Raw genomic sequence first — 25,974 nt, forward strand, 5'->3', positions numbered from 1 at the left:
ATTTTTTATTTAAATCACCCATATCGAAATTAAGTTTTAAAAATATATATTTGAAAATTCAAGGTTTTTGAAATATATTTTTACATATTTTTATCAATAATAAATTTTTAATGATAATTATTCAAAGTTTAAAAAATTGATAAAAAGACAATAAATAGACATATAATTATGTTTTTATTTTATTTTTATCAAATATGAATTTCAGAACCATGATCCCTTTCACACACGTAAAAGGATTTTTACAATCCGATCATCTTATTTATAAATTTATAATAATAAGTTCACTCAATTTAATAATTGTTACAATCAAGTCATCAATTTTTTTTTTGAGAATACAAGTCATCAATTGTGACTAAAAGATTAACGTTCGTTGCATAATTCACAATAAGTGTGTTTGTAGCAATCATGTATAATCTTACTAATAATACATATTATTTCTACTATGGAAACATATCATTTTAATCAAGAGTGGTTAAGAGTGTTCGATGGATCGAACCGAAACCGAGCTGCTTATTTCGGAAAAATCCATCGTAAAATAGGAACATCAAAATAAAGCAATAATTATAACAAAACACAAGCAACAATGACATGCAATGATATGATACGATATAAAATGAAGATTAAAATCCGAGGGAGAATTGCATATTGTGATCTAATTTTATGTTGAAAGCTTAAAGCTTATATAGCATGTAGCCATACCAGATGTTATGTCTTCACCTTCGAGTTAATGCTGCTTTTGTTATGACCGTTCACCGGATTCTTCTAGGCAGCAACCGAGCATCGATCGCTTTGTCTACCCTTACCATTCATCTCGATCTGAAGTCTGCGCCGCCTCATTCTATTCTCCAAACGTATCCCTCTTAGAGCTCGGGCCCTCTGCTCGATTTCTAGAGCTTGCGAGAAGTTCCAAACACGAACAACACCTTCCTCACCTCCGCAGACGATTCGATCTGCTCCGATATCGACCGAGTACAGATTGCACCCGAATCCATGCAGCATTCTCTGGGGTGGTTCTATAGTATTTTGGTCAGATTCTTTAACCTTTGGAACACTTTTCCTTAATGGCTGCCTACTGGCCCTCAACAACTTTCGAACATCGATTAAAGCGAGTTTCCCATCACTGGAAGCTGAAACAAGCCAAGGAAACTCAAATGCGAGGGCATAAACGGCTCCAAAGTGAGGAATCCATGTTGCAACCTGCACGACGGTATGTCCCTTAGACTCGATTATGATCTCGAACATATGTACTGCCCCATCTTCTCCTCCGGAAAAAAGGAAGTCTCCAGTGCGGCTCTGTGCTAAGGCATATGCATAACCAACATGAGCATTGCGAATGACACTTAACAGAGTCCCACTGTTAGTCTCCCAAACATACACATCCGAACCAGACGTGCTCGCAACAGTCGTGTCGTGAGGAACAAGGCTCCAAACCCAGTCACCATGCCTCAATATCTGTGTGCACTTAAGTGATGACCGGTTCCAAACACGAACCGTCATATCCCAAGAACCACTATATATCCTAGTAAGGTTCAAAGCAAGAGAAGTTATAGGCCCCTCGTGTTCCCAAAGCCGAAGTTCGGCGTTCGGTTTCTCAACACCCGTTAGGTCAAACAAATGCTCAAGACCCTCAACTGCCTTCCAACAATGGATAAATCCATTAGTACCCCCAGCAACCAATAGTTTCGTATCCGCTGCAACTGCCCTAATAGTACAACCAAGTGGCCGGGACGACGAGATTGACAACCCACCCTCTTCCATATCCCACATACGAACAATCGAGTCATATCCGGCAGTAAAAATGAGCTTGGCAGAAGCCAATAAAAACACGGTTCGAACAGCTTCAGTATGACAGCGTAGAACATCAATGCTATACCTTCCTAAAAAAGTCTTGCACCTATGCTCCCTCTCCACAAACAATTCCTTCCATGACTTCTCATCTGAAAACAGAGCTGCGGTCGGTAAACCCCACCTCTCACAATAAAATTCCTTCCAAACCTGATGCTCAGATGCAATATTATGGAGAGCGGTCGACACACAAGACACTACACCAAGCTCCTTAGGGTCAAGACAATTCAAAATCTCCGATATCAAGGCTGGTGGGAGATCGGTGATCGTGCGCGAGAAATTCGAACAAACATCATTAGGAGGTAACTTTTTCGAATTACAATAACTCGGACTCCCTTTCTTAGGATTACAACCCAATGTCAGTTTCGAAAGTTCTAAATCCTTGGTTACGGAATTGGAACTAAAACGATTTGTTTCACAACAGTTTGCTAAATTCTTTAAAGCCTCGATGCTTTCCTGGCACTCAAATTCCATAAAATGAATGAATTCTTAACCTAAAACTTAAACCAAAATCCCTCTGATTGGGAAGCTTAAAAAAGGAAATTTAACCCAGAACCTCAACTTGCTCCTAAAATCAAAGATGCCCAAATCTAGCAAACCCTAGAAATTAAAACCCAAAGCGTTCAAATCAAACTACAGCAAGTTAAAAAAATCAGAAAACATCCAATAAATTTGATTACAGGACCAAATTAAAAAATCCAGAAAAAAGAACGATACCTCTGACGATTGATAATTCGTCCTTCGGATTAACAGAATACGAGAAATTAGAGAACTATGCTTAGGAAATTTGGGGGCACAAGCAGTGAAAGGGTGACGAGTAGACTTTTCATCACCGTTCATTTCCAAGAAAGGATCGGACGGTAGACAAGATGAGATCAGTTGTCATTGAATATTATGGGACGTTGGATTAGAATGGGCTGCGCCCCCAAACATGTAGGCTGGTTAAAATGTTTCTAGGTTCTCACTATTTTAATATATATATAGGGTTTATTTGCCAATTGCCCCCTAAACTATACCTATCCTTAGATCCAATAGATTCCATAATTTTATTTGGTTGAATCTATCATTAATATTTATTTGAATAGTTATTTTTGTTTTTATTTTTTTAAATATCTTTTAACTTTTAATCTTTCATTTTTATCAAAATAGTTTTTTTATAAATATGATTAGTTGATTAACGGTCAACACTTCTTATTATTGATGTTATATTTTCATGTGTTTAATTATTAACATAACATACATTATATCATATTAACAAAAAATTACAAAAAAAATATGAATATTTTGACCTCTATATATATATATATATATATATATATATATATATATATATATATATATATATATATATATATATATATATATATAATGAGTATAATAACTTTAATAAAACTATGTCATTTTTCTCTGAATTTATTTATGGGTAAAGTATAAAAATAATCCCCTGACTATATAGTGTTTCTTTGTTAAATCCTTCGACTATTAAAAGTTATAAAACGGTCCCTCGATTATAGAATGTTGCTTTGTTGAGTCTTCCAACTATTGAAGTTACAAAATGGTCACCGACTATTCATTATGTTCCAAATTCATCTTTTTTCGTTAAAAATTGACGACAGTCTGAGTTGAACGTTAATTTGTTGTTCGAGATATGATTAAATTTGATCCCAGAATCTCAAACGACTATCATATCTCAGACAACATATTAACATCCAGCTCAGACAACCGTTGATATTGTAGCAGAAAAGGATGAGTTTGGAACATAATGAATAGTCGGATGACCATTTTGTAACTTTTAATTGTTGAGGGACTCAAAAAGCAACATCCTATAATCGAGGGACCATTTTATAACATTTAATAGTCGAGAGACTGAACAAAACAACGTTATATAGTCGAGGGATCATTTGGTGTGCTTTACCCTTCATTTATTTTAATAAGTTTATGATCTGATCAAACGGAATCTAGATCATAAATTTTAACCTGAAATCAGTTATGATGCTCAACGATATGGCTGAACCCATAACACGCAGTAGCATTATAGCCTTGACCAGTTTCTTGCATTGCTCGTTGATTTCCTAGCGAATAGCAGGAAGTGGTGTTTCTCGAACGTGACAAAACGGAGCAAGAGTGTTTATGCAAGTCGCCAATTCAAGCTCTATGATTAGTTTGTGCAAGGAGCACGCGAGTTGTTAAAAAATTAGTTAAACTACCCATTTACTCATCTGCCTATTCCAACGTTTCTGTTTTGGTCACTACTACATTTTTAAAATTCTAACATTACATTTTGTTTCTGTTTTGATCACTCGTCTTTAAAAAACAAGGTTGATTTTGAAAAATCAAATAAATACCATAGCAATATTACCATTTATTTTCTAACATGTGATCAAAACAGAAACAAAATGTTAAGGTTAAAATATGGAAACAGAAATGTGATCAAATAGGTAGTTTATCCACACACAAAAATGAAGATAACTTGGCCAAAACAATGATACTAGAAAGCTTAGATGGAACTAGTCTTGGAGTTCTGTATATAATAAGAAAAAGAATGTTTATGTATCATATTACAGTACCATGCATTACATTCCTGCAAAATCCCCTACTATTTTGTCAGTGTGATTAAAATTCTATATATCTACCCTTTACTCCCAACCCATTCTCTCCATTCGAAGAAAAATGATCGAAATCCGCAGCACCGCTATTTTCCGAATTTAAAAACAAGCGGTATACTCGTATCCGACACTCGCTTCAAATCCGGATACATAAGAATAACTCCCTCCTCCCACCAACCAATTTCTTCTACTCTTAATGTGCTCAGACTGAATATTTGCAAAATCTTTTATTCGATTTCCTATTGTATAATTTGTGTAAAGCACAAAAAAGCTGGGATGAGAAGAGCAAACCCTAGCCAGTCGACCGATATACCCATTTTCGTGTGGCTTCTATTCATCTCTTCTTCACTGGCATACTTAATATCCGAAAAATCAATATGCAAGGGTTATGGTTTAGTTTAAGTAATCGTTGTCGTCTGTTAACAAAGCAAATGAGAAAGGTTTGAACTTGTACCCATCACCGTGGTAGAATTTGTTTTGAAATTCCACCCAGTGAAGACGCAGGGCGTGAAGGAAAGCACTGAGGGTCTCCATCATGAGAAGTATGAAAGCAGTTGCGAAAGCAAACACCGCGAGCCCAATTAATCGAATGATGAAGCTGTCGTACCTGTAATAATCATTGTTCATCGAGTCATTATCATCTACACATAGAACAGTTACAAGGACCAAGAGAGTAGTGAATGATTAAGCACATTGAGCACGTGAAAACATGGCACGTATTAGCATATCGAGAATCTACTTTGTGCTACCCGATGAAGTTATTCAATTCACACTCAAAAACCATAACCTAGGAAAGAGAACTTGAAGAGATAGACAATGTAGAAATATGCACAAGAGTAACATGCACCATGTAGAACAGTAAAATAACTCACCCCCATGCAAGTAGTAGGACTTTCTCGTAGAAAACAGTTGATAATTCAGAGTGCGCCAAGCTGTAACGTATTAGAAGCAGAAATTAACCAAACATTTATTTATGAGATGGTGCAACACATTAAAACTCAGAAAATCGTAGTTCCTACCTCAAAGCCCAAAGTCGAAGATACGATGCCATGTTCGAGACAGCACCCAGAACAAACTCGATCGAGTGTATCATTTGGTGCACAAAAACCTCACTAAAGTTGAACTCCTCATGATGTTGACGTGCAGAATCAGGTTCCACGTCAAGATCAAACTCGGATGTACCAAGCAAGCCATAGGTGCGACATTGAAATCTCTAAAACATATTGAAGAAAGAAAGTTCAAATAATCAACAAGACATTCATTCGAAGTATTCCAAATTTATTCTAACAGAAGAAACAGCAAATTAGGATTAAGAAAGCAAGCCCCAAGAAAGGCCAACCACGTAGTACCTCAGAATTAAGCAAAACGTATGAGAAAGCATCCGGTATTCAACATAAAGATTTTAACCCAAATCTTTCCAAAAACACAACATTAAAAATGGAAACGGAAAACAGCATTCACCTCATGTGCTACTTGCCTTGCTATCATATTATACTTCTTTTTAATTTTTCCCTTCAGATTTGCACAGTAATTTCTATCATGTTTGATGGAACAAAGAATAACAGGACAGGTAAAAAGCTTAACTCTTTAACAATGGCTTGAATATGAACTTGATACAAAATATAGAAGTACTTATGGCTAAAGCATGGACAGCATTCAGGAAATCACAACTGGAGGAATAATTAAATATTACAGATTTGACCTTTTCAGTAAATAGGGTGCAAATAAAGTAGGATACAAAAGACTAACATAGCAATTTACAAAGGCATTTAGAGGAGCGAGGGAAGATAAAAAAGGGTAAAACACTAACATGACTCTATCAAGTGAAAACTGGAAAGAAATTGATAAATAAATGCAAGAAATGCTCCCTAACACATTAATATCTAATAGCTGAGAGAAAATGAGCCAATAAATTTACCTTTTGCAAAACCAACTTGAACTCAAGGATCTCATTGTATGTTTGTTGAAGTTTTTCACTGTTGGCGTTCATTTCAATTAGTTCATGCTCGTGCTTGGCAAGTTGTATCTGAAATTGTATCAAACACAACATATGATACACTTTATCCACAAAAGACTACTATATCCTACATTAACTATTATTACATCAATAAACTGCTGGAATAACAAAATGGAAAATGCAAAGCAAGTCAAAGGGGGAAAGGAGTCATTATTTGGTAGGGGTAGAGCAGATGAACCTCTAATTCTTCCAATTCTAGATCTGGCTCCACAACAGGGTGTACTGAAGATAGTAGACCAGCTTTACTAATTTGATCTTTGAAAAAGCGTAGCTTTCTTGACATTTCTCCACAACGCTTCACCTGTTAAGGCCTCTCAGAAATTAAAGTGACTACTGTAGATGATAATCACTAATCACTCAGGTTGATTCACTTTAATACTACAATGTATATATAATCAATTACACAAGGATATATCTAAAGAATTGGTAGGTTCTCTCATTCAACTGACCTTGAAAAGTTTTTAAATAATACTTGATATTTGCTCATTAAAACAAATATTTAATAATTGATTAGTAGGCCAGAACATATAGCACAAAACTAAAACTATGCCATTAGTACATACCTGATTAACAAAGGTTCGTTGGAAAGGACTTTTCTCAGAGTTTAGCTGCCACAGGAGATACAAAAGTACTTAACCATTAGCATTTTAAATTGATGGTTGTACAAGTAATGTCCTGAATTTAGTTAGCAACCAAAACACAGCCATATGGTTATAATACCAAAGGACCATTTTACCAGAATAAGGAGATGACACCGGAAACAGTCTTAACAACTTCAAAAGCAAAAAATAATAATTAATTAAAAATCACCAAAAATCCATCAGAATATGTATGCCGAGAACATAGAAGCAAAAGCAATTCAGGACTAAAGATATTCAAGCTCAGTAGACATTTGGAAATATTTTCATTCCCAAGAAAACTCTCATGATATCAGAGCACCAAGACTGGGTTACAGTACATAATATCAATGCAATATTATGAAAATTCTAGAAATGGATATTTCCAAATCGGTCATCTTGCTAGACAAATGCATGCGAAATTCCTCACTGGCTTCTCATTAATGAGAGCTGCTGGAAATGTGGTATTAATGATTTTCGAAGACTCTGCTTCATTGAGAAGTGTGAAAAACGATAAATCAGAGACTCTCGCAGAGTGGTTCTCCATAGTCGAAGCTTGGTCAGAGAGTTTGGTAATGGAGTGTCGCTGAGTATGGTTAGTTTGCGAGGGTGTTCCGTTTCACGCATGGAATTGGGATACTTTCAAGAACATTGCTGATAGTTGGGGTCAGTTACTAGCAATCGATGAAAGCTGTCAGTCACCATCATCCTTTGATCAGGCAAAAATTCAAGTCCTCGCAAAAGCTGGTGCGAGAATTGATGCGACGTTGGATTTAAAGGTTGGTGACAACTCCTTCAAGATCATGGTGCATGAGATAGAGCCTTCATTCAAGTCAAACTCTTGGCCTCCTGAAGAAGACGAATCTCATTAGATCTCGTCTTTCTATTTGTGGTTTGATTTAGTTTATATGGTTGCAGATGTTGCTTTTCTTTTGTAGTATGTTCTGTTGCGTTGTTTTAATCCTATTGATGGAGGTGTAATTAGAAATTAGGTGATTAGATTGTGACTTAGGATGAGGTTATATGAGGTTAAGAGTAATGGTGTATATCACCATAGGAGGATATTACATGTAATCTTTTGTATTGGGTATTATTATCAATAAACTTTGAGGTACTCTTTTCTTCCTTCCAATGTTCATTAACATACTTCTTAGTATGTGAACGAATATGAAGGGAGTTTTTAATGAGACCTCCAACTTCTATCAAAAAAAAAATTCTAGAAAATGGATATTTCCAAATCAAGGTCTCAATAAAACAGTCTTTAAGGTGCACGTAGTCTGACCCTTTAACATCTTCGCAGCAAGTTTCAACTTGTTATCAGTCATCACCTAAATCCAGACTCTTACACTCAATCAATCATGCATGAAACCAGCAGGTTTTAATTACAAAACCGATATACATATGGATATTTTTAGTTTTCCAATATACATATTTTTTAAATAAGTTTTTCAGTCATTACTACTTATTCATAATAGAAACATTTCTTCCTGAAAAAGTAACATATTTTGAATCCCATGCTCCATTCGTATAAAATCAGCAAAAAACACTACATTTCATTCGTTGGATTAAACACTAACTCAGCTAATTGCACTTCTATTTAGGTGGATGCGGGTTCCAACTTAGGACTTGTAAGCCCACCAAAAGCTCCCAAATAAAGCAAACCTCATTGAAAACATTAAATGTCTCTTTACTTATAGGCAAAACTTAATGCAATGTCTAAAGTTAACACAATATTACCTAAAAAGGCAATCAAAGGGCACGGGTTCTATTCTAACAGATTCGTTTTGATCTTCTATTTTCTTTTAATTATGCCGTCAAACTCTCCTACATTTGTCAACTTGCATCATCATCAAACCTTTAATTGAATTATCGTGTGGTATATCCACACCGATAAATAAATAAGGGTAAGTTACATATATATAGTATCTAAATTATTAGTTTTGATTCGTTTTAATACTTTAACTTTTTTAACTTTTTTTTCAAAATCATATATAACATTTAGTTTTCATTTCATTTTACTACCTCGCCGCTAAAACTTAGAGCGTTTAGTACCTAAACTATCAGTTTTTGTCCATTTTTGTACAAAAACTTTCAATTTTTTTAAACTTAACGTTAAATTTTGAACGGAGATATTAAAATGAAACAAAAATAAAAGTTTTTAACGACGGGTAATAAAATGAAGCAAAAATTGAAATTTAGGTGTGATTTTAAAAATACAAGTTTAAGTCCTACAATAAACAAAAACCAAAAATTTAGGTACTTAACACATAATTTACCCAATGAATAAAGATAAACATTTTATGTCATGCAGGATTTTTGAATCGTGTCATTCTCCTTGTAACTTTTCTCGGAACCTGTCGATGGAAAGATAAACCTCTAAACATTCCACGACAATATCAATTTAGAAGTATAATACATAATTATTGAAGTTTTGATTAGAGATGAGCAAACGATTCAAATACGACGGATTTTGATTTAATTTGATCTAAAAATGTCGAGGTTTTTTTTAATATTTGGATTAGGTCGGGTTTTTTAGAAGTTATGTTCGAGTCTTGTTTAAGTTGAAAAAAATCCAATTCGACCCAAAAATAATAATTTGACATTATATATTTAAAGATAATTACAAAAATACCCTTATATATATATATATATATATTCAATTAAATCTTCATGTTTCTTGATAAAAATAATTTTTTTAATAAATATATTATTTATGTTGGGTTTGAATTTTATCTCAAAAAGTCGGCTCGGGTTCAAGTCAATGAAGGGTGTATATTTTCCGGGTCGGGTAGAAGGTATATAATTTTTGGATCAGGTTGACCTAAATCTGACTCGTGTCCATCCTTAGTTTTGATCAATCACATAATTAAAAGGTTCTTCAACCATGTTATAAATTAGATATATTTATTTTGATAATATATATAATGTTAAGATTCACTTACATCGTGTAAAACCTTTTTTAATTTTACACGTTTTTAAAATAGTTAGATTGAGAGAAATCAAAAGCAAATGCTGAAATTAAATCATTTTTCTTAATGAATATCTTCTCATTATTTACTATCGATCTTAGCCTTTATTTTCTCTTATTTAGTGGTACTAAAAATATATAAAATTAAAAAAAATAGATAGTGTAACTCTATCCTGTATATATATATATATATATATATATATATATATATATATATATATATATATATATATATATATATATATATATATGTTTCCGGCAAGCAACATCAAAATTTGTTTAGTCAAACTCTAGTCTATGCCTTAGACTGCACCAACCACCTGCTTGATGTAATGTCGGACCGTCCCTTAACCCTGAATTCATGATTTGGGACTCCCCTCCTAAGGATTTGGGACAAAATGCCGACAATGTATCAACTTGCATATAACTTCTTTTATAATTATTTTATATATAATTTATTAATCAATTAGTTTATATTAAACACTATAAAAATATTATAAAACATTTTTTTAAAATTTAATTCAGAATAATATTTAAATTTGTAATCTTAAACAAAATAAATAACATCTTGTTTCGTTAACTATAGTTTGCATTAAAGTTTTTTAGTTGCCCCTCAATTTCAAAGTTTCATCTTGATTAATCTGGATCGACACGGGTCATATTTGATTTTAGAGGATGAGTTTTTTAATATGAATTTTCTATATACGTAAATACTCGAACTTAAAATATTACTTAATTGATATTAAATTATTTATTATTTCAACTAATATGTTATTAATTACATTAAAGTTTTGGTAAAACATTGCACCCACACTAATTAGCTTAGCTTAGCATAGCATAGCATAGGTGACACCGCCATGCTAGGTTGCTAACCTTACGTCCCATCCATCTTTAGATCTACGCCATCAATGTGATTGAAACAAGTGTGCCAAGTTAATGATTCTACAGAATATATACTTGTGTATCCCACAACTTTAATAATTAAATTATCAGTTTTAATATTTAAATTTTTAATTTTTTAAAATCACATTTAACGTTTAAATTTCATTTTATTTTAATATCCGTTATTAAAAATTTAAGACGTTTAGAACCTAAATTACTAATTTTGATCCATTTTAGTTCCTAAACTTTCATTTTTATAAAAAAAAACTTAACGTTAAATTTTGAACGAGAGTAATAAAATGAAACAAAAACTAAATTTTAAGTATGATTTAAAAAAATTAAAGTTTAAGTGTTATAACTAAATCATAATAAATATGAAATTAATCAGGATCTAATCATGCTAAACCATCAAAAATAAAATAAATACTAGATTAACGGAAGCGTATCTGAATTAATTGATATGTTAAAATCCTTAAATCTTTATTTGGTTGTGATCTTCTAAGAAAATAGAATTCCCTTAAGTATAAATTCTTTGACATGGATATAAGTAAATATGAGAGTGACTATTTTTTTGGGACCATAACCCCTTTTTATAACTAATTTAAGAATCAATTATTGTTTGTACTTATAACTCTGCCCCTCATCAAGTTATAAATACAACTTTAATGGTATCTACACTTTTATTTCCATTACATTTCTATTACTTTACGACTTTATAACATAATTGGTCACTTAATTTATATCATATTTTATGATAGCAATATACATTATAAATATATACTCATAATTATGGATTTTAATCAAACAATCTCCCACTTTAGTAACATATGTTTCATGATAAATGTATAACCTTAAAGAATAAGTGTCATACAATAGATATTCTATAATAATCACGTCCATGATATTTATATTACCTTATGACTTTATATCATAATTGGTGACTTTATTTATGTCATATTTTAAGATAACAATTTACGTTATAAATATGTGTCCATAATTATAGATTTAATTCAATATTAGATACTAAAATGAACTAAAACTGATAGTTTAGATATTAAACGCGTAATTTACATGTATGCTTATATGATAATATAATTAAATTAGATAAATTGATTGAGGGAACGTTGGGTACAATCGCACATTCTGAAAAATTGTATATAATTTAGGTAATCTTAAGTTTTATAATGACTCTAATCTAATCTCAATTTTAACATAACTTAATTTAATCCAATCATATCAAACGCCGAACACAAGAGGGACTTGAAGATATGCCTCCAAAAATTGGAAAATTATAGGGTAAACTACATAAATGACTATATAACTATGGACCAGATTGTGAATTGACTACCATTTTCAAAATTGTGAAAAATATACGACTGAACTATGTAAATGGGTTCAAAATGACCACATTACGTTAACATTTAATGGAGGTGTTTACGTGGCAGTTAAAAAAATTGGTATAATTAGGGCGCAAGTCCTTGTAAAGCTACATATTTGCGGCACTGGCACTCTGTTTTTTTTCCTTCCATTTTGGTCACTACTTGTATATGATTTGTTTCCTTGAATTTTCATTTAATCCAATTTGATCATGATTTTGTTTTTAATTTGTTTAATTCCTTAATTTGAGCATCAACTTTAAAATCTTTTTATTCTAGTCATGTATTCAATATTTAGATTAAATCCCCCAGATTTTAGAATTAATCAATTTATTCACCAATATTAACTTTAATTCTTAATTTTTAATTAGGTCCTAATTTCAATTTAATATAACAAATGTTGTTTAACTAGGTACTCGCATACCCGATACCCGATTTATTAATATTATATATATATATATATATATATATTTTTATATTAAATTTTTATTTATAATTCTCAAATTATTCCACTCTAACATTATAAATTCCTAATTTAATACATGACTAAAATAAAAGATTTTAAAGTTAATGCTCAAATTAAGGAATTAGACAAATTAAAAACAAAATCAGGATTAAATGAAAATCCAAGGAAACAAATCATATACAAGTAGTAACAAAAATGGAATAAAACACAGCAGGGTGCCAACGTCGCAAATACGTAACTTTACAAGGACTCATGCCCTAATTATACCAATTTTTTAACTGTCACGTAAACATATCCGTTAAATGTTAACATCGTGTGACCATTTTGAACCCATTTAAAAAGTTCAGTGGTATATTTGTTACAATTTTAAAAATGATAGTCATTTCGCGACCTGTCCTATAGTTATGTGGTCATTTATGTAGTTTACCCAAAATTATAATTTAAACCCTTAAAATTATAAAAAAATAATAATTTGGCATCAACAAAATATTTAGAAATTCAAATTAAGTTTTTATTTTTTTATTGTTTTTAATTATACTTTCTCAGAATTTTTAAAAAATTTCTCAAATTTCCAAATATTTTAGCTAGACTCTAATTTAAAAAAATGTAAATTAAACTATTCAATTTTTTTGAAAATTTTAATTTAAACCTCTATTTTTTTAAAGTTTTAAGTTGACCCCTCAAATTCCATCACCAAGTTCCGTCACTGAATCAATTTGATTCAAATTGAAACCCAGTTATATCGGGGGTTCATTCCTAATCATGGATGGACCAGGGGATGAGATGGGTGGAAACAGTCGTTGCTTCTGAAAATTTAAAATTATCATATATTTTAAATTTTTTTACGTATTTTTATTAAAAAAAATTTTTTGCTATCGCTAGCATTTTATAAATTTAAGTTTATCTCCTCACATAAAATTTTGAGGGTTTCTACGTGCATGCTTTTATCATGTTTTGGAAGCTGACAAAATAACTCACGTACCATATACGTTGCCAATTAGGGATATGATTCGTTTCGTAGTTTAATATTGTTAGAATAGCGTACGTTTGCAATTATTGATAACGGTAGTTTGTTTCGCAATTCCGTTACGGGATACTCTATCTCTCTCATTTAACCGTAAACAAAGACAAAAGCAAAGTCCGTTACCGATCATTACCGTTACGTCATCTTGCTCCCACCACCGTCCACTATTCTATCGTTCCTCACGTGATACCCTTTTCTATACTATAAATTTAAGGGTAAATTATGGATTTAGTACCTAAACTATTAGTTTTGATCTATTATACTACTCAAACTTTCAAATTTTCAAAACCATACCTAAAGTTTGATTTTTGTTTCATTTTAACACCCACAATTAAAACTTTAATTTTTGCTTCATTTTAGCATCCTCGATCAAAATTTCAGGTTAAGTTATGAAAAAAATGAAATTTTAGGTACTAAAACAGATCAAAACTGATAGTTTAGGTGCTAAACGTGTTAAATTTTTAACGGTGAGGTACTAAAATGAAATGAAAACTAAATGCTATGTATGATTTTTAAAAATTAAAAGTTTAATTACTAAAACAGACAAAAACCGATAGTTTACGTACGAAACACATAGTTTACCTTTTTTTTTATTAATATGGGTAAATATAAGGTAATATTTGTTCATTGATAACCCTCCACCATTTGACATTGAACACACACACTCCTAACACTCCTAATATTTGGGTCTCCCTCCATTCTCCTCCTCCTTCTACGGCGGATCCCACAGTGCATAGTTGCATCCAACCGAGATAAAAGGCGGGACCCACAAACAGCACAAAGAAACAACCAGTAACTAAAGCTAAGCTAAGCTAAGCTTATGTCTTTCCCTTCTTTTGCAGATGAGTAAGTTAATGAAAGCTTTCTTTGAGTGCAAGCCAATCATAATCATCTATATGTATAGGGGAAACTATTTCATCACTCAATTTGTTTCTCATTCTGTTTTGGTCACGAAGTTTAAATATCTTAAATTTATTCACTACTTTGATTCTGGTCACGATGTAGTAATTGATCCGAATTAGTCGATCAATTGATCGGATACCGATGGTTATACAAAAAAACCATGGTTTCATAATCCTTTTGATTTCTCGATAATGAAGTATATTCTTTCGAATCTCAGCATTAGGGAGGTGGGGAAAGGAGTAAGCGAGCTATGTATCTTAATTTCACATTGATTGAATGGGATATTCTAGGTTAGAGTGATTTAGGGTTTTACGACTTTTAGATCTAGGTTAGGTTTCTTGAGTTTCAAAGTGATTTTGAGAAAATTTAAAATGATAGATTGGTTGCAGACGATGATGAAAGTTCGTATGTATCTTAAATGGTCAAAGAAGACGTTAAATAATGGTGATTAACTAATTATAGTGTCGGTGGGATACAATGATAATATTGTAAAATTCTTATATTTAGAGGAAGAAGATGAAATCAAAAAGGAGAGAAAAAAAAGGGAAAATGATGTAGATGATTCATGTATTACATGTCAATAAAAAAAATCCCCATTAACACACGTGACTACCATGTCACCCATTCATTTATAATTTAATACTCAAGTGATCAAATAAGAATAAAACGAAAGTTTAATGAGTAAATTGCAAAAAAATTAAACTTTAATGATCAAAGTACGAGTGAAAAGAAAGTTGAATTATGAATTTGTAATTTACCCATACATATATATATATATATACATACATACACATATATATTAGGGTAAACTATGCATTTAGTACCTAAACAATCAGTTTTGCTATGTTTCTAAACTTTTAATTTTTTCAAAATCATACCTAAACGTCGCTAAAATCTTAACGCATTTAGTACCTAAACTATTAGTTTTGATCCGTTTTAATACCTAAACTTTTGATTTCCTCAAAACGTAACGTTAAATTTTGGATGAATTTACTAAAATGAAACAAAAAATAAAGTTTTTAACAATGAGATATTAAAATGAAACAAAAAATAAACTTTAAGTATGGTTTTGAAAATTTTGAAAGTTTAAGTATTAAAACAGACAAAAACTGATAGTTTAGATACTAAACACATAATTTACCCTATATATTATAATACACTTTCCCACTTTACTCTTTCTCTCCTTTATATGTGTATATATATAATGGGGGAAGGGTGCCCTTATTTATCTTCACTCGTTTCTTCTTCTTCTTCGTATGCTAGAGCTTTGTTCTTGTCGGAAGAAAAAAAAAGGACAAGTTGGAATTCTTGCAGGAGTGTGTCGTGTTCTTTTTTGTTGCATGGATGGATCCTTCAAGCAGACAATATCAGGTTCATATATGATCATAGTATATATGTGTGTTGTGTTATGGTTCGTCTGATTTGAGTTTTAAATTTGATTAATAGTCTTTGAATTATCGGCGAGACTCGAATTCTGATTCTTTTTCACGGTGCTGTCGAGATTAGAATTTTCAGGCGATGTCGAACCCGTCGACGACGGTAAACACGGCGGTTACGCAAAACGGAAACGAACAACAAGAGAGGAAACCAAGGCCACAACCAGATCAGGCTCTCAAGTGTCCGCGATGTGATTCGACCAACACGAAGTTCTGTTATTACAACAACTACAGCCTGTCTCAACCGAGGTATTTCTGCAAGTCATGTAGGAGATATTGGACCAAAGGTGGCACACTGAGGAACGTCCCGGTGGGCGGAGGCTGTCGGAAAAACCGAAGATCATCGTCATCGTCGTTGTCAAAGAGGACCGAGGATCAACCACTAATAACACCCAACAACACCGCCCTCCTGCCTCTGAATTACGACACAAGCGACCTCGGCTCAGCCTTCGCTAGGCTCGAGAAGCAAGCCAATGTTAATTTAGGGTTCGATGCTAATGAGTTTTCCATGCTCGGGAACCCTAGTGGCCTCACCTTCGTTGGGGACCGAAACGATTTTCAGGGCTTTTATAGCTACAATATCCCTGGGGAGGTCGACAACGGAGGCGGAACCGTGGCCGGTGTTAGTAGTGACACGATGACGATGTTACCGTACAACAACAACAACGGCAATGAAGATATTATCAACAGTGCTGTAATTACAACATCGAATGCGACGGTCTCGACAATGATGAAACAAAGCGAGGATCGATCCGTGTTATGGGGTTTGCCGTGTCAACTCAGTGGTGATCATGGGAGTTATAGCATGGCTGACCATGACTCGGAAAGAAAAAGCTGGGGTGGACTCAGTTCATCTTGGCATGGACTCATCAATAGCCCTCTAGTGTAGTAAATTTAAGTGATTTTTTTAGTCTCTCGTCTAGATTTTAAATTGATCTCGGAAATTCAAAACATTATAATTAAGTTCAAGCTGCTCAAGCTCTATAATAATCAGGTCGAAATCGAGTATCGAAACCAAATCAGATAGTCAAAGACAAATAGTTCAAGCTTCTGCCGTAATGATTCACATACACATCCAGCATCGAGATCGCGATAAAAATACAGATTTTGAGGTCGAAAGCTGTGTCGATCTCGATGCTGAAATGGGTCGACCTTATTATAAATACAAATAAGTTACAACAAAACTTTTCCCGATCGTCGGGAACTCAACTACTACATGTTTCTCCCAGATGTATACTGTCAAGCAAGAAGAACAGTATGTGAAAATTACCAGATTCATCTCTGTTTTCGGTTCTGTAGGATGTTCTTTACATTCATGCCTGCAATGTAAACACCGGGAAATATCAGATATCGATATAGGGCATCGTTCTACGAATAAACAGAAAAACTCGAACATTTTAGTATCAAACACGTAATAGACACTCATTCTGGGTCTAGGTAACATAGAGGCTTCGATCGAACAACCATTGTAGCCATTTACGTTCACATCGACACTGTACCTTTGCAGCCATTTACGTTCACATCGACATTGTACGATAGGAGGTAGACTAAGACATGAAAATGTGCCCTGGATAAAAAACCTACTAAATGTGATTTTTTATGCACGTTATCCTTGATATCGAATTTACCATTTGAAACAATGGACGTGGTTTAGATGAAGAAAGTAAGGGATATTGAAGAAAGTAAGGGATTCTGATATCTTAGATCATTGCCGATACAAGAGGCCGGAGTTCGACGAAATTTCAGGTGATAAGAATAGTGGAATTCATTGAGTGTTCAACCTATGTAAAAACTAGACAGAAACTGCTTGAGCAGCAACTTGAATATGATGAAATTTTGGGGATAAGAATAATGAGACTCTCCGAATGTTCGACCGACGTAAAAACTTGACAGAAACTGCTCGAAAAAGAAAATGTTCAACATGAACTGATCGAGAACTTATAAGGATGAACAAATTTATAATGGTCCTACGCTACTCCGAGCCATAACTAAATTGCAGAGTACTAAACAAGAAAGAAAGCCTCACTTTAAAAAAGCATTATAATTGTTCAACCTCAATGGGCAAGAACGGAAAACGAGATCGACAAACAAGAAACTGAGCTACCAGATTTCTTAAAACATTACATATGGATGTTAAGTACCTTAGCCACCGATGTGTATCATCGGTCTATTTGCCGTCTTTGCAATGTCAAACATCCCAGCATGTGCAGCTTTCTTCCTCTTAACCTGATCCAAAGAAGAAAAAAATGATTATGCATGCGGTGCAAGAAAAGGAAAGAAGACTCGACCTATTTCTCCCCTAACTTTGAGCACGAATCGATGCTACCATGATTAATCGACTAGCCATATAACTCATTAACCACCCCGGTTTCGAAGAAAACAGAGAGAGTGAGCATGATAACCAAAAATCCAGAAGAAAACAGAGAAAGCAGTGCTTGTCATTGCATGGTAACAAGTTTTGAAACACGATTTCATCAAGTAAAAGCCTAATAAAGTATTCTTAAGCAGCAACCATACCGCTGCTCCGATTATTTCTCTCAGTTCGTCGTCACCAGCACCGGATCGAAGAGGATCTCTTAAGCTAACCTGAGAGAAATCAACACTAGTAAGGAAGATATTGAAAGAAATATCAGACGCAGAACGGCGAAGATCATATCGATATTTAACTCGGAAGGGTCTAAAACATGTTTAAAGGCCATAGGTTCACCTCTGAAGGACCAAAGAGGCATACTTTTAAGTTGCCATCAGCTAAAAGTCTCAATCTATTACAACCGGCACAAAAATGCTCACTCATCGATGTAATGAAAGATGCAGTACCGGCATGGCCATCGATCCGGAAATTCTTTGCAGTCTCCGTTGGATGATCATGCAACCTCTTCAGGGCCGGAAACTTTTTCGTCTGTCCGATAACAGAGAACAAGAAATTAGTTAGTTGTGAAGCAAGAAACAAGCATAAACAAATGTGCAAAAGCAACATAAGAGTTCTAACTTACCATAGTATCCAACATCTCTGCATACGGCACGAGTTTCTTGACATTCCATACATTTCCATCAAAAGGCATGAACTCGATGAATCGAACATTAATCGGTTTCTCACGAGTGAGTTCAACAAAATCGCACATCTCGTCACGTTAAAACCGCGCATGACAACACAATTGACCTGAAAGCAACCAGAAACAGACCCAGACACACTTAAAAGTAAAAACACAACAACATAAAAACAAGATAGTCAATGATCCAAGTGTAACAACATACTTTCACAGGGTTGTACCCAAGATCAATGGCCGAATTAATGGATTTGATAACCTTGTGATGCCCTTTACGCCGAGTCATAAACTCGAATTTCGAAGGAACAAGCGTGTCTAAGCTGATATTCAGATTGGTAACCCCACATTGTTTCAACAATGGAAGCTGCCTAGCAAGAGTGATTCCATTAGTGGTGATTGCCAAAGTCTTAAGCCCTTTCAAGCTAGACAAATCCATGCAAATATCCCGAATATCCTTCCGGACGGTCGGCTCACCGCCGGTTAGCCGAATCTTCTCGACACCGGATGCGACAAAAAGATTAGCCAAACGAATGATCTCGCTGTGGGTGAGTAATTGCGGCGACGGCGTTAGCTCCACCCCTTCCGCCGGCATACAGTACTGACACCGGAGGTTGCAACGCTCCGTCAAGGAGATTCTCAAGTAACTGTGCTTCCTTCCAAAGCTATCAACCAACATATTGGAAACTTGATTCCCTTTCTCCTTATCATCGACTTCTCTATTTATCAGATCCTCCGCCGTGTTTGAACCAAAATTTCTATACCTCTTATCCACCTGAACAAATTTAAACCCAGTTTTGCAATAGTAACATATGATTTAGACATCCATTTTTCAAATCAAACAAATATAGAACTCGGGTTTACCCCCACAAGAAAACAAACTGGGAAAGAACCAAAAACACGTTTTTTTTCAGAAGGAAAGAACTGAAAGAACATTGAAGAAGAAGAAGAAGAAGATACCCGGAAGAAATTGAAGCTACGAGAGGCGAAAGGCAGAGAGCAGTTGGTAATTCTAGAGGCGTAGCGTTTCATGATAGTAAGCAAATGCTGCTCGTTGTTTATCTATAACACACACATATAAAGTATGAAACTTTATTTTTTTCCCTCTTTTTCTAAGTATAAGCTTTCCTTTTATGGATAATAATTGGGGTACTTGTGCGGCTAAAAAACAGTTAATATACGGCGTGAACAGTTAAACAAGTGATCGGTTAAAATTTAGATCGATTATGTTATATTATTTAATTGAAAATATTATCAAGTACAATAACATATTAGGTAACGCTTATATAATGTAATAGATAGCGCTTATATAATAAAATAGGTATTTAACGGGAAATATTATCAAATACAATAACATATTAGGTAACGCTTATATAATGTAATAGATAGCGGTTATATAATAAAATAGGTATTTAACGGGAAATATTATCAAATACAATAACATATTAGGTAGCGCTTATATAATGTAATAGGTAGCGCTTATATTGACCTATTTTATAAGTAAATCGGTATATTTATACCGGTAACATTACAAATTTACCTATTACATTATAATTATCGGTTTCGATATTTCATAAAGTGTCGAAACTTTTTATAAAAGTATCGACACTTTATGCTTGCACCTCGTTGGGCATTAATATTTCATTCTGGAAAAAAATATCGACACAAACTAAAAACGCGTCGATACATGATTTAAACCTATTCTCTCATAAAACCGGTATAATTATACCGGTTTCATTGACCATTTACCTATTACATTATACTTATAGGTTTCGATGTTTTAGGGATCGATATTTTTTTAATAAATGTATCGACACTTTTTAAGGGTAAACATTTTTTGGCATTCATTTTAGACCGTAAGTATCGACACTTTATGCTTGCACCTCGTTGGTTTTAATATTTCATTCTGGACAAAAATATCGACACAAACTAAAAAAGTGTCGATACATGATTTAAATCTATTCTCTCATAAAACCGGTATAATTATACCGGTTTCATTGAACATTATACTTATGGGTTTCGATGTTTTAGGGATCAATATTTTTTTAATAAATGTATCGACACTTTAAGGGTACACCTTTTTTTACATTCATTCTAGACCGTAAGTATCGACACAACTTTAACAAGTGTCGATACTATATGCTGACCTATTTTAGCATAAAATCGGTATATTTATATCGGTTACATTGTAAATTTACCTAATACATTATAATTATTGGTTTCGATGTTTTCGGGATCGATACTTGTAATAAGTGTCGATACTTTATGTTGACCTAATATATTATGCGTGCACCTCGTTTGGGTCGATACTTGTTACATTGTTAATTTACCTATTACATTATAATTATTGATTTTGATGTTTTTTGGGTCGATACTTGTAGTTATTGTACATACCTAAATATGTACTGCGAATTTAATATTGTACCCACCCTTTAACTACCACTACCAATATCACATCCTATTGAAAGCAGCACGACTGAAACATGTTCAAAATGAACATTTGCTTACATCTCCATCAACTCCTGGACCACTGAACTTGCACAACAAAATTTTTGCCATGGATAATACTGATGTAGACAATGTTAAGCCAACCGATGAATGCCATGAAGTACATAATGTTGATGAATCTGACAAATTGGTTGGTCAGCTCTTCTGTTCACGTGATCAAGCTTGGTACTTTTACAAGGGATTCGCACGGGAACATGTGTTTAGTGCACGTAAGGGAACAACACGGCTTGACGTGGAAGGGAATATGAAGACACAAGAATTTTGTTGTTCCAAAGAAGGGTTTCGAGTATCAAAAGTCAATACTGTTGATCGTCAACGTGCTCATACGCCAGTCACGAGAACAGGATGTAAGGCTAGAGTCGTAGTTACAACAACAAATACAAACGATCAGCGGGTGGACTTCCGTGTCGCCATCAACTTTACATTTTGAAGCACTTGGACTACACATATTTGCCCGAGACTTTGATTCAAAGTAGGTGGACTAATGATGCGAAGGCTTCTGCACCTAGTTATGTTGATTTGAATGTGTCTCCAGAAGTGATGCAAATGGCAAGGTTCGCTGCTATACGTTCAACGTCAAGTAGGTTATGCTACATTGCATCAAAGACAGACGAGTCTTTCAAAACCGCAAAAGATGAGATGAAAAAACTAATAGAAGAATTAGAAAACTCGTTTGGTTTGAATGATTCAGTCAACCAGAGCATTGTAGTAAACAACGTTCGTGACCCTCAACGAAAACAACGCAAGCGAAAAGAAGTGTCGAAGAACAAGGTCGATAAGAAAATTAGGCGATGTGGGTACTGCAACGGTGAGGAACATAACAAACTAACATGTCCTCAAGTCAAGCTCAGTTTGAGTACAAGCACACAGCCTACATCAACTGATTTTTTCGAAGACGGAATGAAATGACAACGATCTCCATATATCGTAAGTATCAACATGACTCCTATTGTGTATAAGAAACATGTACATATAAATATTTTGAATGAAGAAAGAAAAACCGCATTACTTAAAATTAGCGACACAATATTAAAAAGTGTTGATATAGGTTGTAGACCTATTCGCTCATAAAACTGGTATATTTATACCGGTTATATTACAAAATTATCTATTACATTATAATTCTGGGTTCCGCTGTGTAAATGTCGACACTTTTTGACAAGGTATCGACACATTTTTCTTCCATTCTTGACATAAAATACCGACACAATATTAAAAAGTGTCGACATAGGTTGTAGACCTATTCGCTAATAAAACCGGTATACTTATACCAGTTATATTACAAAATTATCTAGTACATTATAATTCTGGACATAAAGTACCGACACAAAATTAAAAAGTGTCGATATAGGTTGTAGACCTATTCGCTCATAAAATCGGTATATTTATACCGGTTATATTATAAAATTATCTATTACATTATAATTCTGGGTTCCGATGTGTAAATGTCGACACTTTTTGACAAGGTATCGACACATTTTTCTTCCATTCTGGACATAAAGTACCGACACAATATTAAAAAGTGTCGATATAGGTTGTAGACCTATTCGCTCATAAAACCGGTATATTTATACCGATTATATTACAAAATTATCTATTACATTATAATTCTGGGTTCCGATGTGTAAATGTCGACACTTTTTGACAAGGTATCGACACATTTTAATGTCAATTCTGGACATAAAGTACCGACACAATATTAAAAAGTGTCGATATATGTTGTAGACCTATTCACTCATAAAACCGGAATATTTATACCGGTTATATTACAAAATTATCTATTACATTATAATTCTGGGTTCCGATGTGTAAATGTCGACACTTTTTGACAAGGTATCGACACATTTTTCTTCCATTTTGGACATAAAGTACCGACACAATATTAAAAAGTGTCGATATAGGTTGTAGACCTATTCGCTCATAAAACCGGTATATTTATACCGATTATATTACAAAATTATCTATTACATTATAATTATGAGTTCCGATGTTTTTTTAATCGACACTTCTTGAAAAGGTATCGACACATTTTTCTTCCATTCTGGACATAAAGTATCGACACAATATTAAAAAGTGTGAAAACTTTGTTGTGGATATCATGGAAAACAATGATATAGTAATGTGTTTCGATACATTTGCAAGCAGATGTAAAATACATTAATAACTAGTATTGATATTTCAATAATCCTCAAATGTATATGTATACAGAGAAGCAAATATGAAATAATTAATGAAAATATACACACAATATAATCACACCAAAATATACATACACAAGAATGTTCAAATAATATACCGACAAACGAAATTAATCCGATGAAAAAGAGATATTTCTAACGAAGTCCGAAACATTAGGATTAATATGTTGTCATGAAATATTTAAATATAACTCACAAAGCAATATATTTCATTTACTCCGATTCTAACTCACTATTCCATAAATAATCACAAATTGCAGCTTCGATGTCATCAATTTCGCTTGGAATATCCGTTTTTTCAACCTACAATTTTGCATAACAAATTTTTGTCATAACAACATAATAAAAATCAAATTAAGTTTTCTTTTATTCAACTTACCTTCTGCTTCTTCTTCTGGGGTGCAGGACATTCCGAATCCAAATCTGCTGCTATAACACTCTCCGGTGTATAAATGACATCGACTTCCTTCCTCCTCATTTCTTCCATCTCTTCTTCTTCCTCCTCTCTCTTTTCTTCTTCATATTTTTTCAGTTCATCGTATTTTTTTTCTACATAGCTCTTCATCTCTTTTATTTCACCCTTCAATTGATCTCCTTCATCCAAGTATTTATCAACCACCCCCTTAACCCCGTAAGTTCACTCCTCAATTCCACAACCTCCTTCACCACTCCCTCAAATTTTTCACCCGTCACCATCTTAATATCACCCCTTAACACCCCAACTTCTTTCACCGCTTCACCCCTTAACACCTCTACTTCTTTCACCACTCCATCTATTTTTCCTTCCACTACCCCCTTATGCCTCTCAAGTGTATCTTCGACTCTCTCAAGTTTCTCTTCGACTCTTGATTGTCTTTGCATGATATCAAATTGGATTTTTTTGATATCGGCCAATTCAGACATTAAAATGTCGAAGTTACTATGTTTTCCCTCACCGTCGTCCCACTCACCGTCATCCCCCAATACAACCATCTCTCCTTTCTTCTCCTCTGCCTCCTCTACATCCTTGCCAATAACCTTCAAAATTAAATTACAATATTAAGACATTGATTATATTCTTAATATTATTTAATTACATTTTTTACCTTTTCTTGCTTCTTCGCTCTATCCAACTTCACCTTCACTCTAACCACCTCTTCCTTCCCCCATGCACGGATGCGTGCCACTCCAGTTCTTTCATAAGCCGGCACTGCCTCACAGCCTGACCAAAAATCGAACAGTGCAACCTACATTTATAATAAAATTTATATTTTTATATAAAAACACAAAAAAGTTCTTCAACTCATTTACCTCTAAGATTGCTATGCACCCTTTGAGGTATCTCTGGCTGCCCTTTTTAAAGGTGATTATTGATTCAATCAATCTCGAATGGATATATTCAGCCCAATTGAATTCACCCTTCAAGCCTTCATCGCAAATGAGCTTCATATGTTCCTTGTTCGTTGACGTATGACCCGTTGGACAAAGAAAGATACCGACAAGGTATAATAGAACTCTGGCCTTCAGCTCATCCCCAACGTAAGATCCACTTTTTATTTCCTCTTCAATTTCAGCATATGTCACCTTCTGTTTCAAACCATATTTGGAGGCAAGTGCTTTCCAGTTCTTACTCTTACAAACTTCTACAACACTTTTGCCTTCATTTTCTACCCCCAATACGGCTGCAGCACATAGGATCCCGAGAGGAAATGAAAAATCACCATACTTAGCAATACATTGTCTGACATCAAATTGCGCCATCAAGGATCGACACAATTCCCTCCGAATAGGTCGATCCCTTACTCCTACCAACGATCCAAAACCTATTTCTCCCAGCACATTCAACTGACCCTTCTCCTTAAGGTGTTGAATTAATGAATTCACCCTTTTAATGCTGCATCTTGTCGACACTTCCTACATTTTTTAACAATATATAATGTTATAGTTCTTATATATTTTGTATCAACGTATTTACAAGTTTAATGAATACCTTATTTTCATGTGCTTTCCTCCGTTCTTTGTATTCTTTACTATAATTCATTGACTGTGTGATGTAAGGTTCCTTTTCAGCATCACTCATTGAATTCCATTTGGACCTCACATCT

At 33.8% G+C, this 25,974-nt stretch overlaps 4 protein-coding genes and 1 long non-coding RNA gene across 6 annotated transcripts; 1 reads left to right on the forward strand and 4 right to left on the reverse strand.

The window, feature by feature from the left end:
* Positions 1 to 584: 584 nt before the first annotated feature.
* LOC120136649 (F-box/WD-40 repeat-containing protein At5g21040-like) lies at positions 585 to 2,556 on the reverse strand. Its single transcript, XM_039152617.1, has one exon. It carries the CDS (start codon positions 2,317 to 2,319, stop codon positions 763 to 765), a length of 1,557 nt encoding a protein of 518 aa, XP_039008548.1. The 5' UTR covers positions 2,320 to 2,556; the 3' UTR covers positions 585 to 762.
* A 1,987-nt stretch (positions 2,557 to 4,543) lies between these two features.
* On the reverse strand, positions 4,544 to 5,939 carry LOC120136606 (V-type proton ATPase subunit a1-like). Its single transcript, XM_039152583.1, has 4 exons — positions 5,913 to 5,939; positions 5,471 to 5,664; positions 5,324 to 5,383; positions 4,544 to 5,058 (listed from the first exon to the last, which is right to left on the reverse strand). Exons 1-4 carry the CDS (start codon positions 5,937 to 5,939, stop codon positions 4,845 to 4,847), a joined length of 495 nt encoding a protein of 164 aa, XP_039008514.1. The 3' UTR covers positions 4,544 to 4,844.
* A 426-nt stretch (positions 5,940 to 6,365) lies between these two features.
* Positions 6,366 to 7,086, reverse strand: LOC120136652. The gene is made up of 3 exons (XR_005517362.1): positions 7,032 to 7,086; positions 6,647 to 6,769; positions 6,366 to 6,477 (listed from the first exon to the last, which is right to left on the reverse strand). It is a non-coding gene; the product is annotated as an uncharacterized LOC120136652 (long non-coding RNA).
* An 8,872-nt stretch (positions 7,087 to 15,958) lies between these two features.
* LOC120136590 (dof zinc finger protein DOF2.1-like) lies at positions 15,959 to 17,029 on the forward strand. 2 transcript variants are annotated; one of them, XM_039152568.1, is made up of 2 exons: positions 15,959 to 16,075; positions 16,211 to 17,029. In XM_039152568.1, the coding sequence occupies exons 1-2, from the start codon at positions 16,049 to 16,051 to the stop codon at positions 17,027 to 17,029; spliced, it is 846 nt and encodes a 281-aa protein (XP_039008499.1). In that variant the 5' UTR covers positions 15,959 to 16,048. The 2 variants fall into 2 exon arrangements, with proteins under 2 accessions (XP_039008499.1, XP_039008500.1); XM_039152569.1 differs by having other exon boundaries at positions 15,961 to 16,075; positions 16,220 to 17,029.
* Positions 17,030 to 17,240: 211 nt separating this feature from the next.
* On the reverse strand, positions 17,241 to 19,895 carry LOC120136585 (GTP 3',8-cyclase, mitochondrial-like). The gene is given in 7 exon segments (XM_039152565.1): positions 17,241 to 17,459; positions 18,282 to 18,366; positions 18,658 to 18,726; positions 18,848 to 19,039; positions 19,134 to 19,270; positions 19,273 to 19,300; positions 19,396 to 19,895. Coding segments are annotated over 6 exon segments (978 nt in total). The 5' UTR covers positions 19,864 to 19,895; the 3' UTR covers positions 17,241 to 17,459; position 18,282.
* Between the last annotated feature and the right edge of the window lie 6,079 nt (positions 19,896 to 25,974).

The sequence above is a fragment of the Hibiscus syriacus genome, unplaced genomic scaffold (genome assembly GCF_006381635.1).
Source record: "Hibiscus syriacus cultivar Baekdansim isolate YM2019G1 unplaced genomic scaffold, ASM638163v2 tig00110634_pilon, whole genome shotgun sequence".
Taxonomy (NCBI): domain Eukaryota; kingdom Viridiplantae; phylum Streptophyta; class Magnoliopsida; order Malvales; family Malvaceae; genus Hibiscus; species Hibiscus syriacus.